The following is a 19,444-nucleotide window of genomic DNA, read 5'->3' as shown; positions in this document are numbered from 1 at the left end:
ATAAGTCACTTATATTTTATTCATATTACCACCAGCACTTGTCCTTTAATTATATTCCTCTCTCTCTACCCTTGTCCTGTACTTACACAATGCAGGGTGGCACTCCGTCTCCCTGGGGGCTGCAGGGCTCCTTCTCCTCCAGCTCCGGGCAATCTCCTCCTCCACCGATTGGGAACTGGCTCACTTTTCTGGTACGAGTGCGTTCACCCTTGGGGCCGTTGGGGTCATAGCACTCCTTGGAGCACGCTGACCACTCCGACCATTCGGTCACGTCGCAGTCTTTGGTTATGACGCAGGCCTGGAAGTTCACTGGTAATGTCTCCTGAGAGCACAGGCTGTAGAAGATGAAAACAAAGATACCATTAGTCACGATGGAACTACAGTTGCTGTTGGTTCTACAACAATTTAGTAATTTTGCATTAAAAACACAAACCCAGTTGAGTCTCCGAGTTCATTTAATTAAATTATGTGATTTTACTCATTATAAGTGCCGTTGGAACAAATGTGTCGGAAAAACCAAACAGTGCTATGTCCATTTAGGTATTGCAAATTGCTCAACTGTTAAAATATGGTTGGTACTTTGCTATCTTGCTACATCATTTTTTGTTGAATAAATAATAGCAAGAAGAAGGAATTACAAATAAAAAAACAGACATGACATAATAAAGACATTTTAAATAGGAAGCTGTAAATGCAACAGTAGATAATGAAAGAACGACCCGTAAACATAGTGCCCCTGGCCACTGGCTGACGCAGAGGCATAGAAAGGAGAGGAAGGCAGAGAGATACATTTGTTAAGCTGTGAAAAAATATCCCTCTACATTTTCAGAGTAGATCATTAAGAACCATACAGCAATTGTTGTGGAGGGATTACACACAGGCTAGTGAAATACAGCTGTAGGTTGTTCAGCTTTTCTTTCTCTGACTCAGCCAATGTGATAAATGTGGTTTGAAAGTTGTTCTTTAAAAAACCCAAACAATTTGTTATCTGTATTTTCAGCAGCAGCTTCGCGGCACCAAGGCTTGTTTGATGATGGGATTGCTGTGGAGTTGCAAAACACAGTTTTTTTTCTAACTGTGTTTTGTAGAAGCTGATTGGCCTTTTGGGATAGAGACACACTGCATTTCTTTTCGGCTTCTTCCCCCCTTTTAGTCTCACCAGTTCAATATTTTCCCAGTTTTCCTAAACTTCTGGAGGATTTCTGAAGATTTGTGAACAAAAAAACTCTCTGCTCTTTCAGGTCTTTTTCTCATTCTTTCGGTTTTTTTTGTTTTGTTTTAGTCTTTTTCCAATCACAATTCTCCTGCAGTCATTGAGGTTCATTCTCAGCAACATCCTGCTATAGTAAAGCCAGAGCAGCGGTACAAGATTTAACAGTTTGTACTTTGTACCTCCACCTTTAATGCTGCTGTAATCATACCCTTTCTATCATTATCAAGAGAAAAACTGAGCCAACCCAAATAGAAAGCTGTTGTGGAATTTAAAGTTAAAGACAACCTCAAATTGATATCCTGCTTTAATGGATTATATAGAGGCAACAACAGTTTTTACATCCCACAATAGGCAGAACAAACATTATACCTGTTCCTGAAGACTCAAGAAAGGATTGGCAAAGAAGACTGTCCTTATGTGGAAAGCAAAAACAAATACCACTTTCTTTGAGAGCTTACTTCCACACAAGGACAATCACTGCATGAAGTGGGTATAATTATTGCTTGAAGAAAGAACAATGTCCTGACTTTTTTGTTCTTATTTGTGCATCTGGATACCAAGTGTAATGTAGTCACCAAAAGCTCCAGGGTAACAGTGTTGGTTTGTTGTGATTTGATTGATCAGTTTAATTAGGTGAATATGGTTTCAGAAAACCTTCAGACCTCTTAACTTTTTCAATATTTTGCTTTACTATAGTATTCAGACTCTGCTGTAGCACTCCATGTGGTCAGGTGCATTTCGTTTGCTTTAATCATCACTGAGGTGCTTCTATAAATTAAATTCCACCTGTCAGAATGGAATTGATTGAAATGTGACGAGGCAATGATCAGGGCAAATGTATAGAACAATTTAAAAAGTTATGAGTGTCCTGAGAAAGTTAGATTTGACAGTCTGGCTTTACTGAAAACCAGGCAAGAAAGTATTTGGTCAGGGCGGTGAATAAGAAACCAAAGACCATACTAACATAGCTTCAGAAGTCTCTGCAGAGATCGGAGAACATGCTATCGTTGAGTAAACGTTCTTACATGCCGCCTTGTATAAGGCCCAAGACTGGGACATAAAGATCACCTTTCAGTCAAGACCAACACTGGAATATCCTCAGGACAAGGCCAGACTTAAACCCCATAGAACATCTGTGAAGAGATGCTAGTTCAGAGAAACTTTCCATTCAATCTGATGGATCTTGAGAGGTTCTTCCAGGTGTTAAAAAGTCCAAGCGTGCAAAGATTGTAGAGAGTTAGCTAAGATTTAATTTTAAATTTAAATTTAAATTGTCCAAAGAGTGAAGGGGTCTGAATACTCTCTGAAGCCCAGAAATTGTTTGCACTATGGCCTCCTAGCAACTCTGTTCTTTCTGTTCATGGTTCATAAATTGCCATAACAATGCCACCTCTGTCTTTCCTTCTGACATGGACCAAATAATCCATTGCCGAAGTTGGTGGAAAAAGATCATTGTTAAAATCATTTCAAACATCTGAAGCAATTTGATTAACTACATTTTTTGCACTAAAAAGTGCCAAGAGACTGTGAACACAACAAAAACTCAAATCTTTCAAATCTTTTCTCCAACATAACAGTTATTGTACTTTCAAAATAGTACATTGACATTACTTCTTTTCACTTTAGAATTCTAATATTGACCTATGCACAGAAATCTTAATTTAAGTGTAGACAAAATTATTAAGTACCTATTTCCTAAAGAAAAAAAATCAAAATATTTATTTTGAAATGTCAAAGGGAATTTGCAGTTCATCACCATTTAAAAGCCTGGTCACTTTGGGGCAGTTTTAGCCACCACAAAAAATCCAAAATGATGTATCCAAATTTGAAGGCTCCAGCCATTGCAGGAGTTTAATTGATGTATGATTTCTGACATTCACCCTTGCATTAAAAGCAAAGGCATACCAGAGGAGGCTCGATATTCACAGGAAGTAATGGACCTTGCTCAGTGGCCTCTATTAGAGTCGCACAAGAACAGACAGACAGAATGAGGCCATTCATCCCCTACAAAGAGCATGGCTCTCAGACACCTCATGGACATTGACCCCACTGGATACGAGACTGTACATCTTTGGATGGACCTTACAGTGAAGCTTTGATTAATGCAACCACTGCTGGGAGAAGCTTAATGTATACTGGTGAAGTGGAATGGGCAAAATGACGTGGAACACTCACTAATTGAGACTGACAGCAATTTTCTTCACAACCTTTGGCATTTATTACCCTGCACTGTGGCATTATAAAAAAACAGAAACAGTCCACTAATTAAACTCGAGCCCTCGTCGGAGATTTTGGATGATCTCATTTTGCAGAGATAAAACCGATGGCTTACAGGCCTTAACAAAACACAACAGCTGTCTGAGGGTTATGAGCCTTGACACTTGACACCAGTGAGCGCCATAGACAGTGTATCCAACAGGAACATGCAATGTTCTGACAATGAACAACAAACAAGTCACATTTGTTTAATCAAAGAAGATGATTTTTTCGACTGAAATGTTTGATGACAATGTTTTTTAATATTTTGTGCCAAGGTTTTTTAAAGATAATTTCTGTCTTTAATATTTGTAAACTGCAGGGTAAGATTTTGTTTGGGGGTGGGGCTTGTAGCACAATGTTCAAACAGTTTCTAGTTTCAGTACTGTCAAGAGATTAAATGAAATAAATGTCCCCAGCCAAAGTTGGACTTCGGATTTTGCTATGGCCAGTGCCTTGAATCCCTATACATTCAAGACATCCTGGAATGGTTACGGTTAGGACAAATGAATGGCCCAACTATGTCACTGATGTCAAATTAAAAACAGTTAAATTTAATGTAGTGCATGAATGGTCAGAAGATATCCTCACAAGAGCCTGAATTTGTCTCTTAAGGAATTTAAAAAATATCAAAAGTTAGCAGCAATACAACACCAAACCATGGAAATGACAGAGGCTGTGATGTGATGCTTTTATCAGTCATTCTTACCTCAGAGCTTCAACATCCCCACTCTTGTGGACACACGACACTTCTCGGGTCTGGTAGCCGACCTGCAGGTCCCAAAACTTTGCTCCCTGGCGGTTCTGACGGTTCTTGTTCCTCTTCTTCTTGATGAGCTCCCTCGTCTCAGGATCCTTTGACTTGCCTCTCTCCCTTAACCTCTCTCTGACTTTCTCTCTCATTTTCTCTCTTTTCTCCTTGTTTTTAGCCTTTTTCTGTCGTTTGGGCCTGTCTGCCTGTCGGGATGGCCTGTCAGGTTTCCTGTTTGCTCGACCCAGTTTTCTGTTGGGTCTGGATGGTTTGTCACCATCTCTTGGCACTTTATCACCCTCTTTGGCCCATTTGTCTCCTTCTTTGTGTTGTTTGTCGCCCTCTTTGCTCTGCTTGTCCCCTCCCTTTGACTGTTTGTCACCGTCACCAGACTGTAGGACACCCTCTCTGGACTGCTTGTCTCCTCCTCTGGATGTTTTTTCACTCCCTCTGGACTGTTTGTCTCCGTCTTTGGAAAGTTTATCGGTGTCTCTCGATGGTTTGTCACTATCTCTGGGTAGTCCGGGAGCTTGTCTTGCTTGCCTTGGCAGCGGGACAGAGCAGGGCCCCCAAGCTCCCACCCTGAGACTGTAGAGGTTCTCCTCCCCCTCACAGACCCCTGGCTGGCATGTCTGAAACTCAGTCAGGTTTGGGCAAGCTGCCCCGCCAAACAGGGGTGGAGCTAGGATACAGCGGATCCGGTTCTGTAAGCCCATTCCACAGGTTTTTGAACAAAGAGTCCAGGGGCTGAACTCCGACACCACACAGTCCCGAGGACAGGGTATTAGACAGGCCTGCTCTAGTCGTGGTTTAGGCTCAAAGTATTCACAGATTGCATCCTCTGCAGGCTCAGCATTCACTTTCTGGACACAGCCCACCTCACGGGTCTGGATGCCCTCCTCTCCCCGGGTGCACACAGCAGGACGCTGAACCCCAGCACTGCGCATGGACACCGGGACACACTGGTTCCAGGCGCCCAGCTGCCAGTCGTACAATTCTTTGTGCCAGTCGCACACTCTGAAGCAGCTCTGCTGGTTGTCTGGCCGTTCTGTCTGATCACAGTTGGTGTGAAGAGTGGTCCAGCCTTCAGAATGGGCGCACCATACCGCCCTGCTCTGGCTTCCTCCAGGACCACACTCACTGCCCATACAGCGACCCCATGGACCTGTAAAGAGGAAGACAAGTGGTCATGTAACTAACAAAGACGAAGGATAGAAGCATGATTTGTGATTAGGAAACACATTTATTTCACTCAGAGGACTGAATTACAGTATATTATAGCATTGGTCTAACTCTTAGTACTGTTACATAGACTGTAGCCATAAGTTTAACTGAGAACTGCATCAGCAGAATCACTAACATTAATCTGAAAGTGCAAAAAAGCATGAACACCCCAATGATCAGGGATGTTTTACATCTACACTGAGACCCAAGTCAGAGAGAAAACCAGAATTATTCACCATCTGCTGATCTTGTCAGTGTTCATAAGTGGTAAATACACAGCTCCTAGAGTGAATGAGACAGTGTCAACTGTATGAATGGAAGACCATGATCATTATAAACTACTTCATTTTGAAAACTCATAGAGCTTTTCAGCAGAAAGTCCATCAATAGGGGAAAAGTAAGTTTTCAAAATGTTGATCTTTCATGGTTGGCCTTAAACAAAGCATCTCATTGAAAACCATTCAATCTCTGTCATTAAGATAAGATAATCCTTTATTTGTCCCACTTTAGGGAAATTACCAGCTGATGGCAAAAAAGCCCATGAAAACAAAATCTTTTATTCCACCCAAAAACACAAATTTACAATTCTTAAGTGCTTTCAAAGAAACGACTGCCTTTCCACATCGAGCATGTGATACGCAAGTGCTTCCAAGTGCAATAATGATGTCCCGACAAATACACACTGCTAAATCACTCTCTGTCTATAGTGATTGCACTTCCACTGGATTTATGAGAATGCAATTAAAGGTCTAAGTAAACATCGACTTTCAGCACAAAGCCCCTGTTAGCAGATGCAGAGTCAGAGCAGCCTAAGACTCAATCAGAACAGGAGCAACAGAGATGAAAATCATTAGCCGTGTCTGGTGTTACAATACAGGCAACCTGTATCCAGACATATTGAAATGCTGAATTTAACATTAATATTATTTTGTTACACTTGTGTTTCTGTCTAACCAATACCAGTGTATGTTGTTTTGTGAGCAGACACAGACAAGATACAGAAGGTAGCAGAAAGGATTCTCTCTCTCCTTGCAAATATGTTGTGATATCTACATAACAAGTTTTATGATTACAATTAGAGTTTTTTACTCTGATATCAACAAAAAATTATCACTTGGCATTATTCACTTTCCAAAGAATAAAGCTCAGCTAAAGCAACTGATAAAAATGTGAAAAGATGTCTCGTCCTCCCACACATTGTTATTTTGACTTTGACCTTACTGGAAAAAAAAAAAAAAAAGACAAAACAGTTATCAATAATGTAAAACACGACACAAAAGAAAACTGATTCCATATCACCCCCTCATTCATTCATTCAGGTAGGGACTTCCTGCTTCCGGCCTTCTGCTAAAATCACAGATGAAGTTGCTGTTTGTGAGGGAAACCCTGGATGATCAAGGGCATCTCTAGCACAGGACAGAAATGTATCCTTTGTTTCCATCAGCAGCAACAGAGCCCAGCAGTGAAAACATCAGGGGTTCTGGTGACCTGACTCCAGGGTTTTACCCTTATACTCGACTGAGGAGAGTGAGAGCTGATGCCAAAACAGTTACTGCTGGCACACAATATCATTGGATCTTGCTCTTTTTGTTAAATTGGCCAAAACAGCAAAATGAACAAATGAAAAATTGAACATTTGAACTGGACTCAATCTGGGTGGGGTTGAATTTGCATTCACCTCCATAATACAAATCTACTCATTTAGGATACATCTTTCCCTCAAGCAATTTGCAATAGGGGAACATTACAACCTTAATCTGTTCAACAAGACAAACTGAGGGGAATCAGTCAAAGAGGCGAACTGAAATAAGGGCTTGTGGCCTGTTAGGCTGTTCGAGGTGCTTTCAGAAGAGAAGTCATTCAGGGTAGAGTGGTTATTACCCCTGCTCAGTTTCAATTCATGATTATTTTGAACATGACTGCACCAATTTTCAAGACATTTCATCAAATTGCTGTTAAGACATTACTCTGAACCAAAAATGTCAACCTGTCTGTGGCACTAGACAAAATCTAATCAAAGTCAACATGGCTCAACCTATGGGAAGCACGAATGCTTTGAAGTAGTAGATGTCAACATAATTTATTGAATGAGAGAAAACCTGCAGTGGCACAGTTTAAAGGCATCCATTAAAAGCAACCACTTTCATCAAAACGAAAAACTGCAATGCACATTTGATCAAATTGAGAGTAATTTGCACAAGCTCCAACTGTCTACTCGGTAATGAGTCAGGCTCTATTAACCACTGCTTTATAGTTTCACTCAATAGAGCTGAGATACGACACAATGAAAATGTCAACAGAAAAACCAAATGAAATTAGCATACAGCTGTAGGAGAAGGGTCTGGATCAATACAAATCAATAGTAGTAGCAGGAAACTGCCCCAGACACCAGAGACATCTGTAGTCACAGAAGTGACATCCCTCACACACCTCCCATTATCATGTAGACAGGAAATTAGGAAAATACAGTGCCCAGGGATTTTCCTGACCGAAAATTAGGCGGGGGTGGTCACAGACCCAGGGAGCCATCGCCTACAGTAATCATTTTGGGTCCTCCTCTCTGTGTCTATATCTCTATCCAACCGAACCGAGCCAAACTGATCGCGTCACGCCGTCTCCTCCAGCTCTCCATACATTGTCTACGTTTACAAATGTGTTGTATTTACCCAGTTTGAGTTTATCACACTGTTTGTGTGTCAGCGGGTGAGGGATAGAGACAGAAGGATAGGGAGAGAGAAGTGAGCAGCAGAGTCAGTGTGTGTGGCGCCGACTATCACAGAGAAGCCTTGCAATTCAGCTTTAGCAATCAGACGCTTATAGTGATCACTTTTCTAGAATTTTGTCGGGAGGAGGAGGTGTCACGAAATTTGATGAAAGCGGTCTCACGATTCACTTTGCAGGAAAAACCCTGGTGCTGATTTAATGCAGCATTTAATGTAGACTCAGCGTGTTAGAGTGGAGTATGATGCCATGGAGGAGTCAGTGATAAAAAAATAATGGTAAATTGATTTTGTAATCAAGAAAATAGACTGAGAGGCTACGTGCTGCAAGGCTAAGTAGCCATCTGGGCTCTGGGTTTTCATCCATATCCTGCTCTCTAAAGAGGCCAGCATGTTTATAGCCATAAAAGATTAGCTCCCTGGCAGGCGGTATTGTGTACGCTCCATGCAGGTGTTCACCATAATTTATGAACATGCCACTGAATGACACAGTTATCTGTGGGCCGGTGGTGAGCGAGCGCAGGAACGAAAGGGTGGTGGTGGTGGGGGGTACTCACGCTGGCCTACATCACCTACTATCTCCCACTGAGAGGAGCCAAGCGGCACAGGGGGGCACTGTGCCAACAAGGCTAAAGCTCCAGGAGACTTGACACACATCTAACCACACACATCCTTTCTTATACCACAACCTCCCATCACTAATGTCACTGTTACACCAAGGGAGACAGGGAAATTATGAACAGCTGGGCTTTTACTATTACAAGACTCCAGGTAATTATACTGTTAAAAATCCATTTTGGGAATCGTAACCACTGTTTGCTCTTTAAAAAAGCAATGACATAACGTCAGAATCGGCTTTATTTTCCATGTATGAGTACACATGGGAATTTGACTCCGGTGTAGTTGCGTTCAGTGTACTTACACAAATAGACATACAATTAACAACAGACTACCAGAACTAGCAAAATAAGCATGACCACTATGTGCAATAAAGATAAACTGTACAAGACAGTCACTAGTGACTCATGAAACTAAAACAATTTACTTTGCTGCTCTCATCCCAAGGTGTTAACCAAATTAAATATGTAAAACATAAAAGAACATTAGCTCTGTTCCCTGACTGGGTTCCATTCAGAAATACTGCCTTTCCACAATGTTTCAGAAGAACCAATGTAAGCAAGGAATTGTCAGTAATGGAAGTTGTTGCACAATTGACAATGAAAATGAACAAGATGGATGATAGTATTGATAACACGTGAGTTACACATACTATATTTGTTGGCAGGTCCACAATCTCTTGTTTTCAATTACAATTCCACAATTTAGTTTCTCGCAAGATGTCTCGGGTGTTGCCTTCGTCATCATATAGGAGCTAACTGAGGGGGGTTTCTTCCTCACTGCAGGGGGTTTGTTGCACAACCATCATTATTGCCATGGAGAAAGAGCTATTTTAAGCGAGGCCATTGCAGATGGTTACTGACCAATGACCTTTTTCAAAGTGTGAAGACGAATTAAATATCTGCCAAAATTGAAGTGGCCCACTTAAATATGCATATTTTCTATTTATTACACAGAGACCCCCCCGCCGCCCCCAAAAATACATTACTGCAATATGGGGTATGATTTCAAGCTCCTAATAACAAGCTTTCAGGGGAGATAGAGAAAACAGGATCAACAGTAAGATTAATTGAGATTTGCTAAAAAAAAAAAAGTGAATGAGAGGATCAATTTGAGATGTCAATATACAGCGAGGGACAGGGCTGATTTGACCAGGGGGGAGAAAAAAGAGAAGAGTGAACGAGGTCTGCCTGGGCCTGACCACTAATTGGCCATGTACCCACACTCCACTGGTCCTATGATCCTCAGCCCCAAGGCTCTGCTGTGAGCATCTATCACTAGATTTATTTCTCTCCTCCCTACATCAGCACCCCCGAAGTAGTAGTGGCCTCTGTTGAGACCACTGGTACATGTGCAGTACACTGTACACTGGCCACTGGCACACTCACAGCAGTGCCCTTTTCTGTTACTGTCCCTCAGATTAAACAATTGACCCTTTCCTAAGCTCTGTGTCCCTTGTGCTGGCACGCCTGCCAAGCTTTCCATTCTGGCAGCGTACATATGCAGCTAATGACAGGGATGGCAGGGTTAACACTCAGATTTTTAACACAACAGCCAGGCTAATCATTCACGTTAAATGCAGACTCAGAGCAGTGCCGAAAATAAGACATTTATTTACGTCCTTTCAAGCAACAGAGAGCATAGCCCACGCACACCACAGTATGTGTAAGCTCCACTCTAAATCCCCATCCCAGAGTCAAACCTTTAGACATCAGCCATCTCCCATTGGAACTGATTAAGCAAGGCCAGATGTTCCTACCCGGAATACTCACGACCAAACAATTCCCAAACATGGATTAATTTCAACACACTCCGTGGTGAGGTGACGCGCCAAGGTAAACCAGCCAAGGAAATGTCCCAGCACTCCCTGCCCTCGTCACGACACATAGGAGACATGGAAATGAAGGAAGATCGTCATTACATTTCTCAACAAATTGTGGAAGGATAAGGAATCAGTGTTGTTTGCCAACCTTAGCATCTGTGCATTTGTAGTGCATTTGTCAGCAGTCATCAGATTGTCTTATTGCATGTCATACAACTGCCATCTTTGGTGTGGCAGACTCTCTATTCAGGATTCCTTATACTATATAGTCTGTGTTTGGTTCTAAATGAAAACATAGACATAATCGTAGCCTCTCTGGTAATAGCTGCAGTTTACCCTGCTCCAGCATGAGGAGAAATCCAAAGCTTGGAAGGTCTGCCGGGCAATTTCAGCCACAAACACAAACACTCCAGCATAGATGCCGCAGAGGCAGGGGCCATTAATCTAAATTTGAACAGAGGCATCGGCTTCAGATGGCCCCTTGTACAGTTCAGGGTCATACTAAACTCAAACAATGACTCCTTGACTTTCACACAAAAATCCAATTCAGTCTCGCTTGTAGTTTTAATTTATTTTGAGTTATTTATTCAGCATGTAACAGGAGTCATTAGAGCTGAGAAGGTCCATCTTTGAAGTAAGTACATCACGTCTTTCCAGCTGCAAACAAAACTCAGAGGTTTGTCTATTTAAGAGCCATACGGGGAGAAGAAAGATTCTATTTGTTTTTGGTCCTTGAGGTTCTACAAGGGATATTTAACATCTCGTCCAATATTCTCAATGTGCCTGCCAGCAGAGGGAAAATTTGATCTGTGTGAGATGATTTCATCCCCCACTAAATAATGGGATTGTTCTTTTTGTACACCGCCTGCCCTGCAACCCGCGGACCTCCCACCTGGTTTCCCTCCCACTTTTCTAATGCTACCAAACAGGAGATTGGCGTTGGCATTTACAGGGATAATGGAAACCAGTGTGAGATGTGCATCCCACCAGTGGCTTTAGGATAGAGAGGCAAGAGAAATGAGAGTAGCAGCAGCAGGCAGTCAATCTGTATTCATATAGATCTTTATCGTAGACACGTGTCTACGATAAAGACGTGAAAAGGTCAGGGATTTGCCATTAACTACTGGATGCCTTCACGCTAAGATGATGTTTTCAAGAATTCTTATTCCAGCTGTAAATCCATAATAACAGGCCTGGGAAAAAGATAAATACCCAACAAATCATTGAATGCTTTCTTTTATGTTTTCACATTTTCTGGTATGCTGCACTGAAAACTGATTTCATTTAAATACAATAGAGCCCTTGACCCACTAACCTGTTTTTGGATCCCAGGTGTAAACAGCATCATTCAGTTATTGTTAAAGTGACAGCATGCTTTTCAATGAAAAAAAAATGTCACCTCTTGCTGTTTTCAGTGTTGCTACTAGAAAAAATATTACTGAAATAATTCATTAAAACCCAATAAAAATATGTTGACAATAACATGTAGTGTTTGCTCAGTTGTGACATATATGCATTGAACTAATCCTTTGTTCAAATGATTCCTTCGAATGACGTGATTTTCATCCATAATCATTTACTTGCTGGACCTGTTTTTATTTCACTTAGTCACATTGGCCTTTTATTGACGCACAAGTCTTTTTTTTTTTTATACAAAAAATTGAAGAGGAACACAAAAGCTGGATGGAAAATTATTCATGCCTGGTTTCCCTCTCATGATAATATGTGGTGACATCAAACCTATACAGCTGAACTGAAAAACTGATGGAAAATCTATCGTCTATAACCTTGAGACAAATAACTTGGAGACGAACATGCAGCTTATCGTTGGAATGGTGGCAGAAAAACTGTGGTAGCCTCTGATGTGCAGCTGATATGGGATGGAGGCTTATACGTATGCTACCTGGAGGCAGGGTACAATCTAAAGATTTCGAAACTTAATAAAACTGTGACCTATAGATTATTTTGGGACTCAATAACCTCAGGGATAATGAACACCCCAAGCATCATATATCATCTCTCTCTGTCATTGTTCTTCTCTGATCACAGCGCAAGTTCTGCAACCTCCCAGACACAATAAGTCAAATAACAATATGATCACTGTGGTCCGGGTGGTGAGGTGAATGTTGTGGAAAGCTGCTCTCTATGACAGCAGAACAACAGAAACACTGCAGTTTGCTGGGAGCTGGTGGCTAAGCTAGCTACTCATAATATACTAAAGTAGGACATTATATCTAGATCCTCCCCCTCACCATTCTGCAGCAGACTCCTAGCACTCACTTCACGAACCTGATAACCATGAATGCCCCTAATAGTCTCGGCCAACCTGTACTGCCTCTGTGTGCATTACACAGATCTTTCTGGGAGCTTTCATTCCATTACTATTGCCGAGCCCCACACAAGCTCCAGGGAAAGCAAATCTGTTACTGACACCACTGCAGACAAAGTCCCTCATCATCTCTCTGCAAGCTACTCCTCGTCAATCTCTCCGTCACTCGCGTGCATTCAGGAGAACTCTGTTTGAACAGCTCTGTCTCTGTTGCACTTTCATTTTGTTGATTTCATCATCAATATTTTTGCTCATCATTCCATCAGGTTTAGTGTCTCTGCCGATCAGATTTTGATGGAATAAAGGGAATGATGCATCTCGGCAAACGTCACAGGATTCACTAAATTATTTAGCTTGTCCATCGATTGATCACTGACACACCACCGACTTGCACTTAACCTGGAAGAATGATGCATTGCAGCAGGCTACAAGAGCAACTTTCTCATGTGTCTGTAGCAGCGGAACTGCAGCTTCCATGTAATACTTCAGGAAGCATAAAATCTGACGTAGTTTATGTGTTCGCCTGTTTTTGAAAGTTATTTTTTGGTTCAGTGTCACCAGCTGGTCAGAATGGGGCTGCTGCATGTAATAATTATACATTTGTAGACGGCAGAGATTAGAGATCAAATAAAGTTGTGAAAATGCCACTTAAAGAGAACATAGGTGAAAATCATAGATATGGAAGAAACAAACAGATACAATGATGCAACATTCATGTTTCAACAGAGGTGCAATGTAACTGTATCTTTTTTTAAGATGCTAACGAATAAAACTTTGATCACCTTTGTTTAGATCACAACGGCATCAACCATGATTCTGTCCAGGACGTTTGTAGAAAACCTGAATGTTGGGCTATAAAAGTAAAATAATAAAATCATAAAATTTGATACGGTGTGCATTGTTACTAAAATATATTTCTGATAAATGACACAAAATACTGAACACATCAGTATAGTGTTCACCACCAACTCATTTGTTTTCTGACAAAATATCCAATCTTGCAGGAAGATATCCACTTGTAGTGACGAAACTATTATTTAGGAGTTTTAAGAATCTGTTAGGAGCTCTTGGTAAAGGTTAGATACAAATGGGGGGGAAAAAAATACATATTTCTAACCTGGCTTTTTTTCTCCCAATTCAGTGTCTGCACTGTGCTGCTGGGAGTGGCCTCCAGTTCACCTGCATGCCCCTAGATACTCTTTCAACTGGATTTATTGAGCTGTTTGAAACATCTTCTCTCTCTGAACTTGTATAATAGAACTTTTGAATTACTTGTCTAAGCTCCTGTATTGCAGAGATAAAGTCAAGCCACACTGTCAAGTCCTAAAAGGTTAAGGTTAGTAAAAAATCCTGGTTTGGTTTTATACAGGAACAAGTTTCCGACTTCAGACACACATTTGTATTCACATTTAACCAAAACTGACATCTTTCTTTTGCAAAAACCACAAAGAAACTGGATGTGAACTCCAGTTTCTATATGTAAGAGATGAAAGAAATCCTCAATGTCACAGACGTTAGTTGGGAAATGCTTGAGCTGAAGTGCTTATGCCACCAGGCATAACTTTGGAGTATAGAATGAGTAAAATACAGTTTTCTGATTAAGGGATCTTAAGGATATAGCCCTTAAGAGTAAGGTTAAAAGGTGGCATTTAAGGCAGAAGTAATGACATTTGCTTGTCAAAATGATCTTTCCATTCAATCCCATGCTCTATCAGGTCATGGTGGTAAGACATGATTTTGCTTTTCATCAACTTGGGGGAAACTACAGCAGAAAGAACAAGAAAGCCGCAGAAAGCTTTTTCTATTCCTTCCCTTGGTCTGTCTGCTGCAGTCTTCCTCACTCTCCCTGTTTGTTTCAGGATGAGCTGCTTTCAGAGTGGCTTTACTGTTACTCTGGCTGAGTGCCTCTGGTCTGTGATCTGCAGAAAGCATCATCAAAAGAAGAGCTGGTGTGGAAGTGACTCCGCAGCAGACTGCGTTTGTTCTGAGGTCACCAAAGACCACCTACACCTCTGATGGAAGGTACAGCAACCAAACCAGATGTTCCTCTATGTCTTCCAAACACAGCTGCACAATATGACTGGATTTGTAAGGCTCAGACCTCACATGGTGCAGTCCTACATGCTTCTCTGTAGTTTTCTGAGAAAAAACAAAGACTAAAACCCTGGAGCTAAACTTAGCTATAACCTATATATTTGAGAGTCTCTTACTTAGTCTCTCACAGCCAAGTTGGAAATCATTCACCTGAATCCTTAGACCTTTTATCTGAGTTGATGCTTTGCACAGATATAGTCATTGTAGTTGGTGATTTCAACATCCAATGCAGATTCTGACAGACATCCTTATATCTCTCCATTTACGTTATTATCTGACTCAACATGTAAATGAACCCACTCATTGTTTTAACAAAATATAAGGACAGAATTCCCCTGCTATTAACTCCTCTGCCATGTGTCTGTAAAATGGACGGCAGCTATCACCATTACTCCGACACAACTTCATGATCTTGTTGATTGTGCTGTGGCCTCAGTGCTAATGACACGTGTAAATGTGGCCCCTCTGAAAGTGGTGTTCCACCAACCTGGAAGAATTTCACCTTGCCTGGAAAGGAAATATAAATGCAAACAAGAAACCCCAACTCTAATGAAATAACCTTTTATTCTTCAAAGAATCAAATAAAAAGAACCCAAGGTTCCTCGTTTCATGGCCTGTTGTTTTTTCTACAGATCTCACAGTTAAATCTAACCCATCAACGTGTCTGTTAGACCCTACTCCACTTAGACTGTTTAATTATGTTTCACCTTTAATTAACACTTCCACATTAGATCAAATCAATTTATCTCTATTACCGGCTACGTACACCGCAGACTTTCAAGGTTGCAGTAATTAAACGTCTGCCTGAAAAGCTTACTCTTGACCCAGATTTTCAGTTTAAGCTAACTATAGACATATATCTAACCTCCCCATCTTTTCTAAAATCCTAAAAATAAAACTGTTACAAACCAATGATGTGATTATTTGCACAAGAAGAGTCCTTTGGAATGCTTTCAATTGGGTTTTAGAGTCCGTCACAGCACAGAAACAGTACTGGCAGACAATGGATTTGTCTATATTCTCGTCCTGCTGGATGTAAGTGCTGCTATTACAGTACTAGGCTGGTTTAAGATATATTTATCAGATAGATTCCAGCTTCTTGATGATAATTATGACTACACACAACAGTTAGTCCTGGAGTTCCACTAGGTGCTGCAGTGGTACAGATATGTTTCACTATGTATATTCTTCCTTTAGTAAATATCCGTTTCCATGGTTATCCATATGCTACACAACTGTATTTCTCCATGAAGGCAGATAATCAGGTCAAACTCCAGAAATGTCTTAAAAGACATAAAGGCCTGACCTGTAACTTGTAACTTCTAGATTCACACAAAATGAGGTTTTGTTTAGCAAAACATTATCTGATCATGTAGTTGCCTTGGATCGCACTATAATGCACCGTAAGGAACATTGGACTAATGTTTGACCAGGACATGTCATTTGACTCATAAATAAAACGAGTTTTTTGGACAGCCTTCTTCCAACCTTACAATTACAATTATATTGAAAATTGGAAACACCCTGTCTCAAAAGGATGCTGAAATACTAGTCCATGCATTTGTTACCTCTGTAGACTGGACAGCCGTCATTCTTTGGGATGTCCCAATAAATCTGTGTAAAGCCTCCAGGTCAACCGACAGTGTACTGTCGGTTGTTCCTCCTGTTATAAAGGGAGTTGTTGTTTTTTTCTTGACTGTTCAACGGTGCTTTTTTATTCTGAGAAACCTTCTTTGTGTAACATTGATTACTAAATGCTCGGTAAAGTGCCTTAAGATAATGCATGTTATATGTGCTACACAAACAAAACTGGATTGAATACAACATTTATGAAGCATTACAGTGTATCCACAAATAACACAATAACACAAAAACAATACATGGTGTTTAGACAATGTTTAGTTCGTAGCCTAAGAAGACAGCGAGAACAATAACACAGCTGGTTTATTAGATAAAGGTATGGAGGAGCACCGGAGGCTCAGACAAACCAGCACTCATGCATCTTTCATAAGGCTTGTCAGAAACAGCGGTGCCATCCCTTTCAGGAGGCGGCATTACACGGCTCATTTGGGGTGTCGTGCTGCTACATGGAAAACAGCTTCACTACAGCAGTGCACAGCGGACCATGCTGCCTGCTAAATGCAGCGTTTGGCGCTGGACCTTGTATGGCAGACCATGAACAGATGGTACTAACCTATTTGTCATTTATTTTATTTATCTTACTTTGCCCGGGTCAATATGTCAAGGCATTTTTACGAGTAGCAACCATCTCTTTTTATATTTCTGAAATTATCGTAAAAACACCCATATGGATTGAAACTGCTGAGGCTGCTTGAATATGAAGCACAAAAATGCAAGCAGGTATTCAACGTTAAATTGGTTATTTATATCAGGATGGAAAACATAACACCTGCTTGTGTACCTTTCTGTGGAAATGGACCGTATTTCCCCAACATTTCTCATAGACGTAATTTCACACAAATTTCTTAATACATTAGAATGTTTGAATGGCCTAATACCAGCAATCTGGCTTTTAAGATATAACCTAAGCCTCAAGAAGGATTTTTATTAGCCATGCTAATGTTGTAGCTTCCGGGATGGCAGTGTTGGTTGGTCGGTCAGTCACAGTTCACCACTTAGGTTCACACTTGACTCAACTATTGGATGGATTGGTATTATTTATTTTACAGACAGATCCAAATGATGAACTAAGATTGTTCAAAACAGTCTTGACAACAGCAAGATGGATAATCTCACAGATTCAAGTTTCCCTGGGGGTGTATTGCATTGTTATACTTCATATGTAGAGCCCTCATCAGGTTATTCTTTATGATAAAATGTCTGCATCCAAAAACAAGACAACATCTTCATCAGCCGTCAGCTAATGTGAATGTCAATATTACAATCACCCATAACTTAAAAAAGGAAGATTTTGTAATAGTTTAGCATGTTAGCAATGCAAACACTATCACTTGGGCTTGTTAATTGTGAGGTTTGCCGCTCTAGGATTCGGGGCAAGGTTGCAGGGGCATGCGGAGGCAGAAAGTTACAGGACGTCAGTTGTCTTTCAGCTGATACATCTCATTTGTCAACATGATCAGCAGCTACAGCAGCGGCGGTGGTTGTAACACGCAGCTCATGCAGGCAATTAGGGTACTTTAAAACCCTTAGCGCCCAATTGCTACAATTTGCATCAGAAACTCATACTCCTCAGTGTCATAACTCAAAATCTCAACTGATATGTTGCACATACATTTACATTCAGAGTGACTTGTGCCAATATCCGATGTCCAAATTGATTTCCAAAAGTCTTCTTGGAAATATAAGGAAAAAATGCCTTTACACTCAGAACTTGCTTGAGAATAATAATATTTTTTAAATGTCTACAGAATGAAAATAACCCCAAGATGGTTGTCAAACGGATATGCCGGAAACTTTTAGACCAGTTAATCGGAAAGATAATGAACAAATACGGGATACAAAAAGAAAACAACATGACTCCAGTTGTAGCCCACAGCAAACTCACGGCTGAAGAAACATTAGCCTTCCTTTTAACAGGCTATTAGAGTTATTTTCCAAAAGAGAGGTAAAGAATATTAATAGAGACAAAATGCTAATGCCAACAGGATGTAGCCAGGGGGCCCCAGTTGTCAACCACAAATGGTTTGATCTTTATAGTGAGCATTACAGCTGTACAGTGCTGCTAGCATAGTCTTTTTTAGCAAAGAAATTCAATTAATTGTGGCTTTATCACTTTCATGACTGTTATCATTTAGGCCTCATGTTTCAAATGCATGGACAAAAGAGTAAAAGGTGGGTGTCCCTGGTGCTGGTGCCATAAATCACAACAACCAATCAGTTTCCCAAACAAGTCCCACAACATGGCCGGCTTTAGACAAAGTTACCATCTGCATCATCTGCCATGGCGGACTTCATAGTGAGGTTCATCAGCTGAATCTGCACCTCTCTCCATGCTTGGTCTTTATGTCTGATCATTGAGAACAGGGCGACTCCCCACTGCAACAATCTCTCCTCCATTTGGACCTTTGCCATCAGACAGGACCTGTATGCAGTCGAGTGCTCCTGTAACCAACCTACCTACAACTTCTAGCTCGCATGTTATCTCTCCAGTTGCTTTGTCTTTTACTAAAAAATAAGCTGTGACACATTTAGTGTGTCAAGATTAATGAACATGTGTCCAACTCAAATGGCAATTATCGTTCCTCTATTTTTTAACAACTGAAATATTTAATTTTTATTGTGACATGAATTTCCCATCCAGCAGCAGAATGTGTAATTCAACTTGTCACAATTAGACGCATTTGGCCATAAAACGTTGCATTTCACTTTATTTTGGTCTACAATTTATTTTCATTAAGTATCTAAAATATCCCATATCTCTGCACACCTTTACTGC

General features: G+C 40.8%; 1 protein-coding gene across 1 annotated transcript in view; it reads right to left on the bottom strand.

Moving 5' to 3' along the window:
* The window catches only part of thsd7aa (thrombospondin, type I, domain containing 7Aa), a 137,985-nt gene that overhangs the window by 68,917 nt on the left and 49,624 nt on the right, over positions 1–19,444 (bottom strand). Inside the window, exons 2-3 of the mRNA XM_034600231.1 lie at positions 4,179–5,385; positions 87–335 (exon numbers count right to left, since the gene is read on the bottom strand). Of these exons, the coding sequence (XP_034456122.1) occupies positions 87–335; positions 4,179–5,385 (1,456 nt within the window). The remainder of the gene's footprint in view (positions 1–86; positions 336–4,178; positions 5,386–19,444) is intronic.

Source organism: Hippoglossus hippoglossus, chromosome 11 (genome assembly GCF_009819705.1).
Source record: "Hippoglossus hippoglossus isolate fHipHip1 chromosome 11, fHipHip1.pri, whole genome shotgun sequence".
Lineage (NCBI taxonomy): Eukaryota > Metazoa > Chordata > Actinopteri > Pleuronectiformes > Pleuronectidae > Hippoglossus > Hippoglossus hippoglossus.
This window is presented reverse-complemented; position numbering and strand designations above follow the sequence as displayed.